Source organism: Pinus tabuliformis, chromosome 1_2, assembly GCF_031772625.1.
Source record: "Pinus tabuliformis cultivar Carrire ecotype Pingquan chromosome 1_2, CPIR1, whole genome shotgun sequence".
NCBI classification, from domain to species: Eukaryota; Viridiplantae; Streptophyta; class Pinopsida; order Pinales; family Pinaceae; genus Pinus; species Pinus tabuliformis.
In genome coordinates this window covers 364,923,006-364,937,962 of record NC_142298.1, presented here as the reverse complement: position 1 = coordinate 364,937,962, position 14,957 = coordinate 364,923,006, and the positions used below count along the sequence as shown (strand labels likewise).

At 34.6% G+C, this 14,957-nt stretch overlaps 1 protein-coding gene and 1 long non-coding RNA gene across 4 annotated transcripts; both read left to right on the top strand.

The window, feature by feature from the left end:
- The first annotated feature begins 8,473 nt into the window (after positions 1–8,473).
- LOC149205887 (uncharacterized) lies at positions 8,474–9,967 on the top strand. Its single transcript, XR_016252500.1, has 4 exons — positions 8,474–8,767; positions 9,111–9,215; positions 9,455–9,641; positions 9,849–9,967. It is a non-coding gene; the product is annotated as an uncharacterized LOC149205887 (long non-coding RNA).
- A 656-nt stretch (positions 9,968–10,623) lies between these two features.
- LOC149205886 (uncharacterized) lies at positions 10,624–14,129 on the top strand. Of its 3 annotated transcripts, none has more exons than XM_089395201.1 (7): positions 10,624–10,649; positions 11,356–11,478; positions 11,736–11,972; positions 12,100–12,147; positions 13,253–13,399; positions 13,491–13,625; positions 13,701–14,129. In XM_089395201.1, the coding sequence occupies exons 5-7, from the start codon at positions 13,293–13,295 to the stop codon at positions 13,846–13,848; spliced, it is 390 nt and encodes a 129-aa protein (XP_089251327.1). In that variant the 5' UTR covers positions 10,624–10,649; positions 11,356–11,478; positions 11,736–11,972; positions 12,100–12,147; positions 13,253–13,292; the 3' UTR covers positions 13,849–14,129. The 3 variants fall into 3 exon arrangements, with proteins under 3 accessions (XP_089251327.1, XP_089251329.1, XP_089251328.1); XM_089395203.1 differs by having other exon boundaries at positions 10,631–10,649; positions 11,794–11,972; XM_089395202.1 differs by lacking the exon at positions 10,624–10,649 and having other exon boundaries at positions 11,039–11,972.
- Positions 14,130–14,957: the final 828 nt, after the last annotated feature.

Here is a 14,957-nt window from a genome sequence, read left to right as displayed (position 1 = left end):
TTGAGGCTAGAAAGGATGGAGGGCATAAAAGATAATAGGGAGGGGTGCATTGTGCTCAGGGCTAAGGATAGAAAGGCTAGAAAGGATTGTATCAGGGTGGCAGGGAGGTCTGAGAGTCCGGCAAATTTCTTCAGGCAGAAATTCTGGGTAGGTAAGGTAAGCTCGGGTAGCAGAGAGGAGCGAGCTTGTGAGGGGAAGCCGGGCAGGAAGCTAAGAAAGAATGGGGTGACCCTCAAAGGGGGTAATGCTGCGAAGAGAGGGAGTGGTGTCAGCCAGCAAGGCAGGAAGGGAGAGGAGAATCTTAGTGGGAAGCTCCCCATGTTCACTATCCCAGGGCTGCTTAGAGAGGGGGTCAGCTCGAGGGAACCCAAGGAGGGAGGACATGAAAAAGGAGGAGAGACAGTAACCAGGGGTCCGAAAGAGAAGCAGGACAGAGGGAGCAGGGAGAAGGTGAGGACCATCCCTGGCTCATTGGAGTACTTGGGAGCAGAGGAGTGTAGACATAGGGGAGATAGCACAGGTAGACATAAACCCTATGAAACAATTGGAATTTGGACGGGTAATGGTTGTTTTATCCTAACTCTGAATTGTGTCCATTGTGAACAGGTAGCAGAGACCAGAGACATGGCGTGGGCAACCAGAGGATGAGGTCACAGAGGACGGGGAAATAACAGACCTCGATCGCAGGATATGGGAACCTCAAAAAAAAGGATGGGAAGACGACCCATGGATGAGACCGTGAAGGAAGCAGCCAAGGCTTATAAGAAAGGCACAGATGAAGGGATAAGGAAAATTATTGAGGAAATGGAGGAAAGGATTAGGGAAGAGGACTCGGAGGAAGAAATGGAGGAATGGAGAGACCTCATTCCCGATCCTGGAAATACTAGAGGAAGACTTTCTCAATTTAAACAGACCTTACATTTGTACTGGCTCATGAAGAGGTTGGTTGGAAAAGCGATGGAACAAGTGTCCATGGGGATGGCTTTGATAATCAGAGACATGCCAGATTATAAACGAGACCTGCAAACCATACAGTTCCAGCTATGCAAGCAGGACATAAGATTAGACTGAATACAGAGACACATTCCATGCATCGTTGAAATGACACCAACGAATGGAGATTCAGCTGAAGACCCAACGAACGTCGAGTCAGAACAGGAAGAGCCCAAGGAATAGACTGAGCTCATGGATCTCAGGTTGCTGTCTTTTTAGCGACTAGTTTTCTTTTATATGCATGATTATGGGACCTAAGATTAAAGACTGGTTTTTAAATAATTCTATATATATTGCTTGGGTAGAAAGACTGATAACTTTCCAATTTTAGATGGCTTATAATATGCATAGATGGCCAACAGACTTGGTTTCCCATTGGGCAAGTTGAGGCCACCTATTGATAGTATATGGATTCAGTTTGCTTTTATATAAATAGAAAAGAAGGACTTACCTAAGCTTATATATATATATATATATATATTAAAAATAATTATATTTAATTATAATCTTTACTCAATCAAAATTTTAATAAAAAAATTAAAGATTTATTTTTTTATTTTAAAGAAGTTATTAAAAAGTTAACAATATGGAAAAGTTTTAGGTGCATGTAATGCTTCACCGGCTACCTTTAACTAATAATCATTATCCATGTAAGAACACACATAATTAGGAGTATCAATTGTGGAATGAAACACCATCATGGGTATATGCCACTCTAGTAAGATAGTTTTTAATTACAAGCATCATGTAGATAACAACCATAAGTTACAAAATGCCCACCTTGCATGACACTCAAATTGCTAGGCCTTGAAAATTTCAACCATAAATGGAGGCAAAATATTATCATATCAAACTAAGGACTTGCACTCCAAATCCCCCTTCTAAATTTTTTTTATAAAAATAATACCTCATAAACAACCTATCTTATAATTGTCATCTATATACAATTATTCAAAACATACACAAATATATAATATACACAAATTATTTGTTAAATTAAATAAATCAAATTACCCATATACTATCAAATTATTAGTGCGTAAGCAACACACTAAAATAATCTTGACATATAAGCAAATCAACCATATGAAAATCATATAATTGTGCAAATAACATGTACTAAGTGACTCAACATTGATATGAATTACTTAATCTTGGATTATGTAAGAGGCAAATTAAAGGGAATATAAAATGAGACTAGTTATTTTTATAACCAAAAAAATCTAAAAAAGTATTAAGAGTGTTGAGTTATCTTTTATATAGGTTACAAATTTGTGTAGATATAATAATTTAATATATAATATAAGCAAAAGTAATTGTGGCAATGAAAATGAATTCGTATATCTAATTAAGTATGAGATATCAAGTTAATTGGTTAATATGTTCACATGTCTATCCAGTATACCTTCTAGTTTTATAATATTTAAAAAATACAAATAAAACTTATTTAACTTCTCACAAAAATAATTATAATATTATAATATATATGGAAATATTTTAGCCATCAATTACACATTGAAATTCGACTTTCAAAATCAATATATTTTTAAATTACTATTTTTCCACTTCTCGCCTAACTTTAAAAATCTTTTCTTTGATTTTCTATATACTAATGGAGTCTATTATTTCATCTCTAATGCCAATTAAGTACATTGCAAAGTTGACATGATACTGATGAAGTGTTGAATTAATGCAAATTTTAAGTAAGTTAATATATTTTTATTTGTTTATTATAATATATATATAGTTAGTTAGTGTTGTAGTTGATAGATAATTTAAATATCAAAATTTTATAGATTTATGTTAAATATAATTTGTTAAGTATTGAAAGGATTAAATTTCAATTTTTTTTAAGGTGTAAAATTTAGAAAAAAATATTTATATTTCAAAGAATTTAATCTCACTATATATATTGAATTGTATTTTTAAATGTATAATGAATTTGATGTTATGAATTTTTTTTAGACACTTGGCTTGTGTAAATTAAATAGTTTAAACTTGTAATTTCAATAAAGATTTATTTAATTTAAAAATTAATCAAAAAATTATACTTGAAAATAGTCCAAAATGTAAAAAAATAAAACCACTTAAAATGTTTTACCCACAAAAATGTATTTTTACTATTGCTTTATTTAGTACACAGATTTTATTTTAACCATATTTAATAAATACATAATTGAAATTAAAATGTTATATTTAACCTATGCATTGAAATATTTATTAGTTTATTTAACATATATATGCAAACTTTATTTTTATCAATATATAATAAATAGATAGTTAAAATTGAAATATTATATTTAATTGTGAATTGAAATATTCTATTGGTAAAATATTTTTTTACATTAAATTTGTTGTTTTATTAATTTGTCTTTTTATTAATATATTTTAAAATAAGCATATTGATCTTATAGATTGAAAAAATATATTTATAATCTACATTGAATTTGTTATTATTGTTGTTATTGTTCTTATTAATATTAAATTCATTATATCAACTTTGTATTAAGTAAATGAACATTTTTTTACTTTCAACCACTTCTTCTTTACATTAAAATAACCACTTCTTCTTTACATTAAAATATTTTATATAATAAACATTAAAATATCTTTGTATTTATACACATATATCAATTCTTTTTCTCTATATATATATACATATAAAATTACTTTTTATATTGAAATATTTTTAAAAGATTATATATATATAGAAAATATTTTATATAGTAAACATTAAATTATTTTTTTATTTATACACATATATCAATTCTTTTTCTATATATATACCTATAAAATTACTTTTTATATTGAAATATTTTTAAAAGATTATATATATAGAGAAAAATGTTGATTATTTTTTATTTATGGTTAAGAATAAGAGTGAAATATCTTGACTAATCTCATTCATACCATATTATAATGTCAACAACAAATAGAGCAAGCATGATGACAATAAAATTACAAGTGTTTTATAATATTTTTATTAAAACTAACCCATGCATGGATCTATGTTTATGTTTTTTTATTATAGTTTATTTTGTTTTTTTAATTAAAGAATCATTTATTTTTATTAAAAATATATATATTAATTTAAAATTAAACACAGAAAGAATTATACATCTTTCATATTTAATTATATAATTATTTTTTATATTTTAAATTAAAAACAAATAAATAAAAATTATGTTTTTTTTATTATTTTAATTTAAAAATAAATAATTCAAAAATATGTTTTATATATAAATATATGAAAAAAAATAATAAAGAAATTAGGCTTTCATACAAAACTATTTTGACTTATAATTCACCTATATTATGAGATTTTGGATTTACCTTCCACATTTTTTCAAATAATAGGAAAAGTTTTCTTTTGAGATGTTTTTCAATTTTGAATTACAATGTGCACAATTTTGAAAAATAATTATGATGATATAATATATATTTATATTTTTAATAAATTGGAAATTCAAAAATTCCAAATTTTACAAATGAAACAATTTAAAAAATTAAATTAAATACTTTACCGAGTAATAAAGTTAAGTTATTAACCCAATTCAAAAATGTGCCAAATTTTACAGATGAAACAGTTTAGAAAAATAAATTAATTACTTTACCGAGTAATAAAGTTATTAACCCTGCTAGAACCTGGTCTTCACTAAATTTTATCCTAGTGAATCAATTACATTACATAATTTATTAATTCCTTTCTACGACTAAGTTTCCATATTAATATAAATATAAAACTGTTTGGACACTTATGAAAATTTGCCTTTCCATAACATGGGAGAATTGATTTAAAATTCATCCAAAAATCACACAGACACAATTTGATGTAGCCACTACCGTTTAACCCGAAACTCTAAGTCGATGATGGATCCAGGCTCCCGAGAAGCTCTCGGCTGATGAGTCTGCTCTCCCTGGACAGATAATTTGGGGGGCTGAATGTTGTCTGCCCCATCTTTAGAGCCAGAATGAAGACAATGTCTACAGGTAGGGCAAGAAGAGTGAGAACGGAGCCATTTGTCTACACATGCCATGTGGAAGCCATGGTTGTAGCTCGGCAACAATCTCACAACTTCTCCTCCCATGAATTCTGTCAAGCAGATAACACACACTGCTGCAAGTTGTGGCATAATAAATTCTCCCTAAATGAGACAAGGGAGCGCTTTTATGGATTTGTCATCCATGCATGTATTAGTCCGTCTGTTGTCCATATGATCATGCCATGACCTCCAAATGTTGTCCCATGGAAGGACTGAAGCCAGCCCCGCCAGAGATATGGCGCCACAGAACAATGCAAGATAAACTAGATCCTTGTTCGAATCAGCTATTCGATTGTTTAGAAAATTCATGGTGATATAATAACTAGATATGATCTCTTGAGACGCAGTTATGGACAACATTTTTTAATTTTCAGGCTCTGCTCCGGGATTTATTAACTGATAGTGAACGAACCACCTTCACATGGCAACAAATATCCAGTCGTGCTTGAAGAAAGCCATCTGCTCAACCTCCTCCCACCCTTCTTCATTCAACCTCGTCTGTGATCTGTTCTCCACGCGATACTAATTGAATTCGATGACCACTGAATCCTCGGCTTGCCCGTGTTACGTGGTGGAGCCCTTGAGGAAGCGTATCAGAAAATCATTGTAAACTTCCACTTCGCAAAATCTTTGGGGCGCCATGTCCTGCAACTTCTTCACGTCTGAGATGAAGGGCTTCATTTTCGAGAGGCTGAAAATAATTGTTTTCTCATATAAGAACAAACTTTTGGACCTGGAATCCCAATAACAGGTGCTCAGAATATCGGAGGACGACGATCTCTAGCACGATGGGGATGTCTTCATGCAGTTCTGAAACCCTACAACAAGGTATCCCATGAACATGAATTCATTGTTGTTCAATCCATGGGCTAAAGCGAGCTTGGAAGACACGATGCCTCTGGCCAACATGCATTTTCCTTTCGCACTCCTTGTTGCTTCCAGAGTACTTTCTGTAAATCAGATAACATATCATGAGGGTCCAGCCAAAGATTGAGAATGACAGGGAGGTAAACTGGTGCTCATCCAACCCGCTCGACCTACTTTGCAGCCTTGAGAAACCTGGAAATACGCCTGACAAGGAACTGAATACCGGCCTTTGAGCTCTGGTAAACAAATTTTTGCCCCATGAGTTGATTTCCCTATTACTCTGAAACGTGAAAAATTGAATTTGAGAGCATTTTCTTGGACGCGGGAGTTAGATTGAAAATTTGAATTTCAGAGCATCGCCATCGCATTAATGCACATCGCCTGGCTGTAGCTGGACGAATAAATATTCATCTGGGGCCTGTCTTGTCCGCCAGTTCGGTTCGCATGCGGGGCTACCGGGAAATAGGAGAGAGTCGTGAAGGTGTTCCGGAAAATGTATGACCATCATATGGGCTGTCAAATCAGGCTATGCAATATGTATGTGCTTATGTATGTGAACCATAGTTACCAAGTTCGAATTTGAATTTGATTAGATACAGAAAAAATTCGGTTACTTAAAATTTAATATGGGAAAAATTCGGCAGTATACTTCTTATTCTAATATTTTAAATAATTTAAATATACAATTATAACATTGAAAACAACAAAAAAATTATATATCGAACCAATTAGCTTAGTTTTATACTTAAAAGAGCAAGTAAAATAGTAAGTTTTAAGAATTTTTGTATTGATTCATTCACCCACTTGCACCACAAATTATGGCATTTAATATAGAGTGAATTTTCAAGAAATAATATATTACAATGAACCACATAAATTCCACATTATTAAGTATTTTATGTTCATAATGAAATGGTATATTAAGTGTGTGCAAACCGTCTTTAAAAATATATGCTTATATTATCAATTGCTAATTATTTATTTTTCAAACCAACCTCACCTCTAATTTATAAGGTATAGTAACAACATCTATTATTTAGTATAATACAAAATGTTAATCTGTATAATTTAATACTTAATACTTACTCAAAATAATAATAAAATGTTAATATGTATATTTTATTACTTACTCAAAATTTTAATTAAGAAAATCCATTTTAAAAGAAAATCCATTTACTACTATAATTCAGGGAGTATTTCTACTTTTTACTAATATAATTCATACAATATTTCTTATTTTTAAATATATTTGTTTAAATTTAATAAATCTACAAATTTACAAATTATATATATCATATATATTTATTGTTTTACTCTATAAACACATAATTATCTAAAAACTATAGATTTTTACATGTTTCAACAATACTTGCTAAATTTGCTGTAAATGCTTATTGCATAAACTGAGAGGTAACATTATCATTTAGTAACCATATTCTTACGCTATTTCCTAAATTAAAAAAGGTTTTGAACTGTAAATTGGAAACTAGAATCTCGATTAGAAATGTACAATAACATTAATTTGTTAAACCACTCGTTGATCGCATGTAAAAAGTTCTTTGGACGAGGACTTTCCAAAAATTATGAAAGTATGGGCTAAGAACCGGTCTAAGAGTATAATGTTTTCTTTTCTCAAAAGCAATGTCGGCTATAATTCCTCGACTTTCCCATTCTAGTCAGAGGCGTGGATTCTTAATCCGTGAACATAATATTCAGTGCACCGAATCGAACCCGAATTTTCGAATTAATTCTCAAATCGAATCGAACCAACGAATTTTCGAATTTTTTTCGACAATACAGCCGAATTTGATAACTATGATGTGAACCAATCACCATAGAAACATTAAATGCCCTATAACAGGCTAGTTAGCGCTTGTCGTCGAAAAGCATGTCGATTTCACTGGCACTTTGAAAAAACCTAAAACGGGTGGTGGCCGAACGATCATTCCAATTTCCTCCTCTTCCTTTTCACTTACAACTCCTAACAATGATGATGTTATCGCATGTGTGATGGCATCCATCTACAGTGGTAGTTATTAGTCCCTACCGGGGACTATAAGCGATCTATAGATCGCTGACTTTGGGTTGACCGACGCAATTTTTGCAAATATTTGTGATTTTTCCTAAGTCGAACTAAGGTTTACGGGGCGGAAGGGATTGGGGGTCTTATTACGCGCTTCGCATGGATCGAGGCGAATGGCACGTGGCGCGCGTGAGGGGCACGTGGTTGCATGCGCTCTGGTGGTCTGATCGGCGGCCAGGTGTCCCTCCTCGAGATGCTGGAATGTTCGGGTTGTGTTTTACTGTCTTCGCGGCATTTGGGTTGGTATTGTTACTTGCTTGTTTAGCTCTGCAGTCTGTGCGATTTTCCGTCTGCGGTTGAGTTCCTGCCTGCTCGGGTATTGTTACTTGCTTGTTTAGCTCTGCAGAGTGTACGATTTTTCGTCTGCGGTGGAGTTCCTGCCTGCTCGGTGTGGCTTTGGTAAGTTCGGCTACTGTGTGGCCTGCATGCAAGAGTCGATGGTTATTTGAGCATTATAAGTTAATGGAATTCTGGTTGAATACTGAGGGTTTGTCTTCTGGTTAAATACTGAGGGTTTCTCTTACCTGCATGCAAGAGTCCATGGTTATTTGAGCATTATAAGTTAATGGCATTCTGGTTGAATACTGAGGGTTTGTCTGAGGAGAGGTCGCTGTCACCGTGCCAAGAAAAACAGCAGCGCGGGAGAGAAGAGGACAAAAGGAAAGGATCTGCAGGGTTGGGAGTCGAAATCTCCTTGAAATCCAAATTCATACAAGAAATTCTGAAACGAATTTCTGAAGTTTCTGCTTGCATCGATGGGCTGGGTTCTCTATACTGACAGGTAAATTCCTTAGGTTCTTTTAGGATTCTCATGACTGAATTCCTTGGGTTCTTTTACGATTTTGGTGACCGGCTTGGTTTGCATTCATTCACATTTTACCTGTCCATTGTCATCCTTAATAAGGCTTGGATTATAGATTTAAATTTCTGCAATTTTAATTCATATATTTTTAGTGTTTCACAGAAGCGGACGACCCGTAATGACTTATACCATCTTCTGGCAAACTGTTGTGATTGCACTTTGGGGTTAAGTGGGGAGTGAAGCCCTCTACAACTTCTGCAGATTTTGTTGCTTGATCATCTCACTAATCATGGGATACCCATTACATTAAATGCAAGTGCAGGGCACCTCTCTGTTTTAGAAGAATTTCGACTTTGCTAGCTTCAGATATACTTCCTCCACATTTACCTCTTTCTAGTTCTCAGTTTGCAATGGCCACAACATTCAGGTAATGATTTCTACCATCTTCTGGCGTACTGTTGTGCTTGCAGAAGTTCACTGATTATGGGATACCTATTACCATGAGATACCCATTACGTTAAATGCAATTGCAGGACACCTCTTTGTCTTAGAAGAAATTTGACTTTCAATTTCTGCCAATGTGATTCGTTTTTTTTCAATGACTTACAGAAACAAATGACTCGCAATGACTTGTATATTTTCACATTTGTGCTTGCATCTTGTGAGGAGTGGGAGAGCAGAGGTCGCTTCCACTGTGCCAAGAAAAACAGCAGAGCGGGAGAGAAGAGGATGAAAGGAAAGGCTCTGCAGGGATGGGATTCGAAATCTCCCTGAAATCCAAGTTCCTTACAAGAAATTTTGAAACGAAATTCTGAAGGTTCTGCTTGCACCGATGGGCTCTCGATACTCGCAGGTAAATTCCTTGCTCAATGAATTCCTTGCGCTCTTTTACGGTTCTGGTGACTGGCTTGGTTTGTATTCTTTCACATTTTACCTGTCCATTGTCATCCTTAATAAGGCTTGAATTATAAATTTGAATTTCTGCAATTTGAATTCATTTATTTTTAGTGTTTCATATATACTTTTACAGAAACTGATGGCTTCTGCCATCTTCTGGCAGATTGTTGTGCTTGCACTTTGTGGTTAAGTGGGGAGTGAAGTCCTCTACAACTTCTGCAGATTCTGTTGTTGCTTGAGCATCTCACTAATCATGGTGTACCCATTACATTAAATGCAATTGTAGGACGCCACTCTGTTTTAGATATACTTCCTCCAGATTTACCTCCTCCTAGTTCTCAATTTGTGATGGCCACAACATTCAGGTAATGACTTCTGCCATCTTCTGGCATACTATTGTGCTTGCACTTTATGGTTAAGTGGGGAGTGAAAGACTCTGTTGCTTGATCATCTCACTAATTGTGGGATACCCATTAAGTTAAAAGCAAATGCAATTGCAGGACACCCTTTGTTTTAGAAGAAATTCGACTTTGCAAGCCTCAGATTTACTTCCTCCTTACATTTACCCCGTTCTAGTTCTCAATTTGTGATGGCCACAACATTCAGGTAATGACTTCTACCATCTTCTGGCATCCTGTTGTGATTGCACTTTGTGGTTAAGTGGGGAGTGAAGCCCTCTACAACTTCTGCAGACTATTGCTTGATCATCTCACTAATCGTGGGATACCCATTACGTAAAATGCAATTGCAGGACACCTCTCTGTTTTAGAAGAAATTTGACTTTGCAAGCCTCAATATACTTCCTTCTCGATACATACCTCGTTCTAGTTCTCGATTTGTGATGGCCATAGCATTCAACACAATGCGGTTCCTGCCTGCTCGGTTAACTGTATAGCAAACGTTTGGTTGTGGTTCTGTTGTTCTAGGTCCGGCTTGTATGCCTCGACTGTCTGGTATCGTTTTGGTAAGTTCGGCTATACCTGTACAATGCTGAGCATTTGCTACCAAAAACATTCAATTTTTTTTATTTTTTTTGGAAAGAAAGTACCCCCATATTTGGTCGGAGCGGGATCCAAACCCCTGGTACAGGTCAAGTGTTCATATAGCATACCGGCATGCCCCGAGATTTATATCAGAGGAGCAGTTTTTTTTGAAAAGTTGCTAATTTTATTGATACTACATGCTAGTAGCTATAATTTGATACAAAACCAGAAAGAATCTGCAACATGAACATGATTAGACAAGGCCGGAAGATAAGAGTACATGAAAAAGAGTTTGAACAGTGAAGGATGCTTAATTAATTAGTTCATACGAGCGAGTTTTGGAATGCACACCATTGTTGTAAAACTCTGAGATTTATCCTGAGTTTTCCAACTTTTTCCGATTCAAGTATGAATTTATGGTTGCTGAGTTTTTGCCAAGTTTTCCTATTCTCTATGTTGATGACCCCAACTGAGTTTTCTTGAGTCCGACTTTTGCAACACTGACGTAGACATCTAGAACTGGGTGTTTTCTGATATCTTTTAAATCAGACCAGGTCAATCAGGTTTACTGGTCACTTGGAGCAGTTTGTGATGGCATATAATTTGTGTATAGTCACTACATGTACATGCTTGGTGCCTATTTCCACCTAGTTACAAATAGTCCTAATAATGGTCCCAAATTTTCAGGTAACATAATATGCTGATCTCGACAGATGTTGTATCAAATAATGTTATTGCGGTGCCAGCTGTTTTAAATGTTATAAGGTGTCCGTCTTGGCAAGAGTTTTTCAACTATATTGAAATGTTCTGGTGAGATGCAACTGCTTGACAAGTGCCGTTAGTTCTGCATGATTTACCATTGTTTTTCAATGTTCATGCATGAATAGAGTAGTTTTCAATATTCTCCCGAGGTAGATTTCACTGTTAGTGTGCTAGATTATTGGTATGATTCAGAACTATCACAATATGCTTGACAATCCTGGGGAACCTTTTCCCTGGGAAAACATTGAATACTGTAAAAAAGACTGGAAGCTCATTTGTAAGATAATGCTGGTTATAATGAACAGGCAACTGAATAAAACACATACTCAGACATTGAAGCAGTGTACCAATGTTTGACAACAGAATATGGAGTGAAGCAGGAGGAATTGATTTTATATGGCCAGTCTGTTGGCACTGGCCCTACATTACACTTGGCAGCTCGCTTACCAAGGTTGAGGGCAGTTGTTCTTCACAGTGCTATACTTTCAGGCCTCCGTGTACTTTATCCTCTCAAAATCACTTTCTGGTTTGATATCTATAAAGTAAGTGATGGAAACAATAAGCCGATTTGTGTTAAGCATCCGATATATTTCTATTCACGTTCCTATTTGAAGATTTTTTCACACCAAACATGGCCAGCATGTTAAGTAGAGGTATTTGGCTCTGCAGAATATTGACAAGATCCGACATGTGAAATGTCCTGCACTGGTGATACATGTAAGTACTTGTCTCCTTTTGTCGTAAAATTTATTTATTGTCATCATAGAATCTATGTTTATGCATAATTGATATCCTCCTAATGAATGAATTATAGTCATTATTCTTTATGTCAGGGATAAATACCCTCAGCAGATTATGGCAAGTCTTTTCTTTCATTCAACTAGAAATAGTCTGCGATATACATAAACGTCACTTGTGTACAAGCTTTGGTTGGTCAAGAAAATAGAAATCTGAAGTTTGCAAAATCTAGTACTTTACATAGTAAATGGTGTGCTAGTACATGCCTGCGGTATACTGCCTACAGACGAAAGTCGACTCAAAAAGCAAAAGGCAGAGTTGGTTGAAATTGAATGTTCAGCCGCAATTAAAAGAAAGTTCAATTGCACTTAGAAACCCAGGGTATAATGTCTACATATCTGGTTGCAAGCTACAGGTAGTCAATTTGCAACTAGGAGACTCTGTTGATGTGGGCATCATTGAATGTTATGCAAGTCAGGGAAGTGATTATGCGTTATAATGTGCCATTTTGTCTTCCAATATATCATTAAGTCACCTCTGAAGATTGTTTAAGATACTTGGGCAGCTGGTCTAGTATTCCAGCTGGTTAGTAATCACTCAGAGGCTTGTCATGTATTTAATTGGAATCATTATGGACGCGATGTGATGCAAAGGGTACTCAAAGGAGAATAAGATGTACCCTCTGTTGTTTACGTCTGAATGCAGTTTTTTGTTTTTATTATTATCTTTTATGTCGTACATTTCAGTGCTCTATCTCTGGTAATGAATTAATTTTCGTAAGAGGTTTTTTGTTTACATTGTATGGGGCATATTGTACCTGTCATCATGAGCTACTAAAAGGCCCCATTTAAGATATTTTACTCACATACAGATCATTAGGGAATGGGGTGATGACTTTATGAACTGTGAGGCTAGACATAAAGTGACTAGGGAAGCTTTTGACACTATTCAAGTCCTCCTGTTTCATTGGAAGCAATTATAGTTTTATGTAGAATGCATGTAATATGCATTAGTGGTGGTTAAAAATTCTGAATTGAAGGATTGACTAAACATTGATGTTTCAAACCACTTTTGCTTGAAACAGCTATGCCACGAGAAAGACACGAAAATTGTTTGGAGTCACCATGCCTTCAAGTCTGTCTGGAATTCATCCTCTTCTCTTTATTAGGACGCTGCAGATGAGCCAGTGGTGCTATCCCAGCAATGTGCCACTTCCTTACAAAGGTTACAAGTGAGTGATTATTGAACAGACAGATTTCTTTCCTGCTTGCTTGAGCAATTGGTTATGTTGTTACTACTATTAACCCTAAATTTCTTAACAGTGACGAGGATTGGCAAGACAATGATGGAGCATTAAACACAATCTCGATGCTTTATCCCCGCTTTCCTGAGCCCCATCCCCACTGCTTGCTAAGTCCAGAATTAACGGATGGTCACTCGTTGCAACCAGGTGTTTGGTAAGAACCAGAAAATAACTTGTCTCAAGCTTTGAGAAAGACCTAATTAAGATTTCTAATTTGTGAGATTGACAGGTACTATACAATTGTGGAAGCTGATCACATTCTCTTTGTTATCAACCGAGAAAGAGCAGGGGTACAATTCGATATATTGTACGATAGCATTTTTCAAAGATGCCGAAAGCAGACCAGAGTCATTAGCGCTGTTCCTTCTGTTCACTAGGCAATGGATCATATATGCTGTAATGTGGAGAATTGCATGTGCCACTTATCTAGATTTGATCAAAGAAAGTAGTGAAATCTGCTCATGTTGTAGTTCAAAGGAGATTAAAGTTCATAAAAAGTGACGGAGAGTATTGGTTGACATATTCTTGTGGCATTTCTTGCGACATGGGTGGCCCTGCAATTTTTTTAGTGTTTAAACCAGACAAATTTACTACATGGTTAGTTTATTTTTAATATAGGTATGTAAATAAAACTTGACAATTCGAAGAAGTAACTTGTTAGGGTTTATAAAGTGTAGATATTCTCTCTTGCTAGATCTTTCTGGGTTTTGGGTATTCTTAACTATTTTTTATATATATAAGAAATATGAGTTTTCAAGTCCAAGGATGTTGTCCCAATGGTTAGGTGGGGAGGTTTGGTCTCACAGGCCTTGTGGTCAAATCTTGGGCAAGACCATGTATGCCTTAGAGTTTGCTTCAAACATGATTTTTTCAATTGCAAAGAAAGGAAATATGAGTTTTTAGTAGAGCCTTGATTGTAATATAATTTGGTTATGTATTAATATGAAAGGAGTATATTGGAAGAATTATTACAAGGTTGTAATATAATTTGGTTATGTATTGATATGAAAGGGGTATGTTGGAAGAATTATTTATAATGGAGAACCATGAAGTTGGTAGTATATATATCTTAATGTTTGCTCTTTTTAAGCAATGAGAAAATTGCACTTTGATTTTTTGTTTGTTTGTTTGTTTCGCTTAATAGAAAGGAAGCTAAGATGAATTTAAAAAGGGTCTGTGCCATGCAAAATATCTTCCTTATATGTCTCTTGATAAGTGGCTATGATAAACACCATTTCAAATTGTTGCTTATAAAAATTATGGAAAGTTAAGTTGAAAGAATGATTATAGTTCTTTCAACTTTGCACTTTATGAGAATGATTATAGTTCTTTCAACTTGGCACTTTATGAGAGGCTTTACGAGAACTAAAACACATTTTTCCTTTCCCCTCCGTTTTATAGAATTTGGCTATGAGAAATATGTTCTCACTTTAGATATTCCTTAACTTGAATATCATCTTCATGATAAAGTTGGGAAAAAAACTAT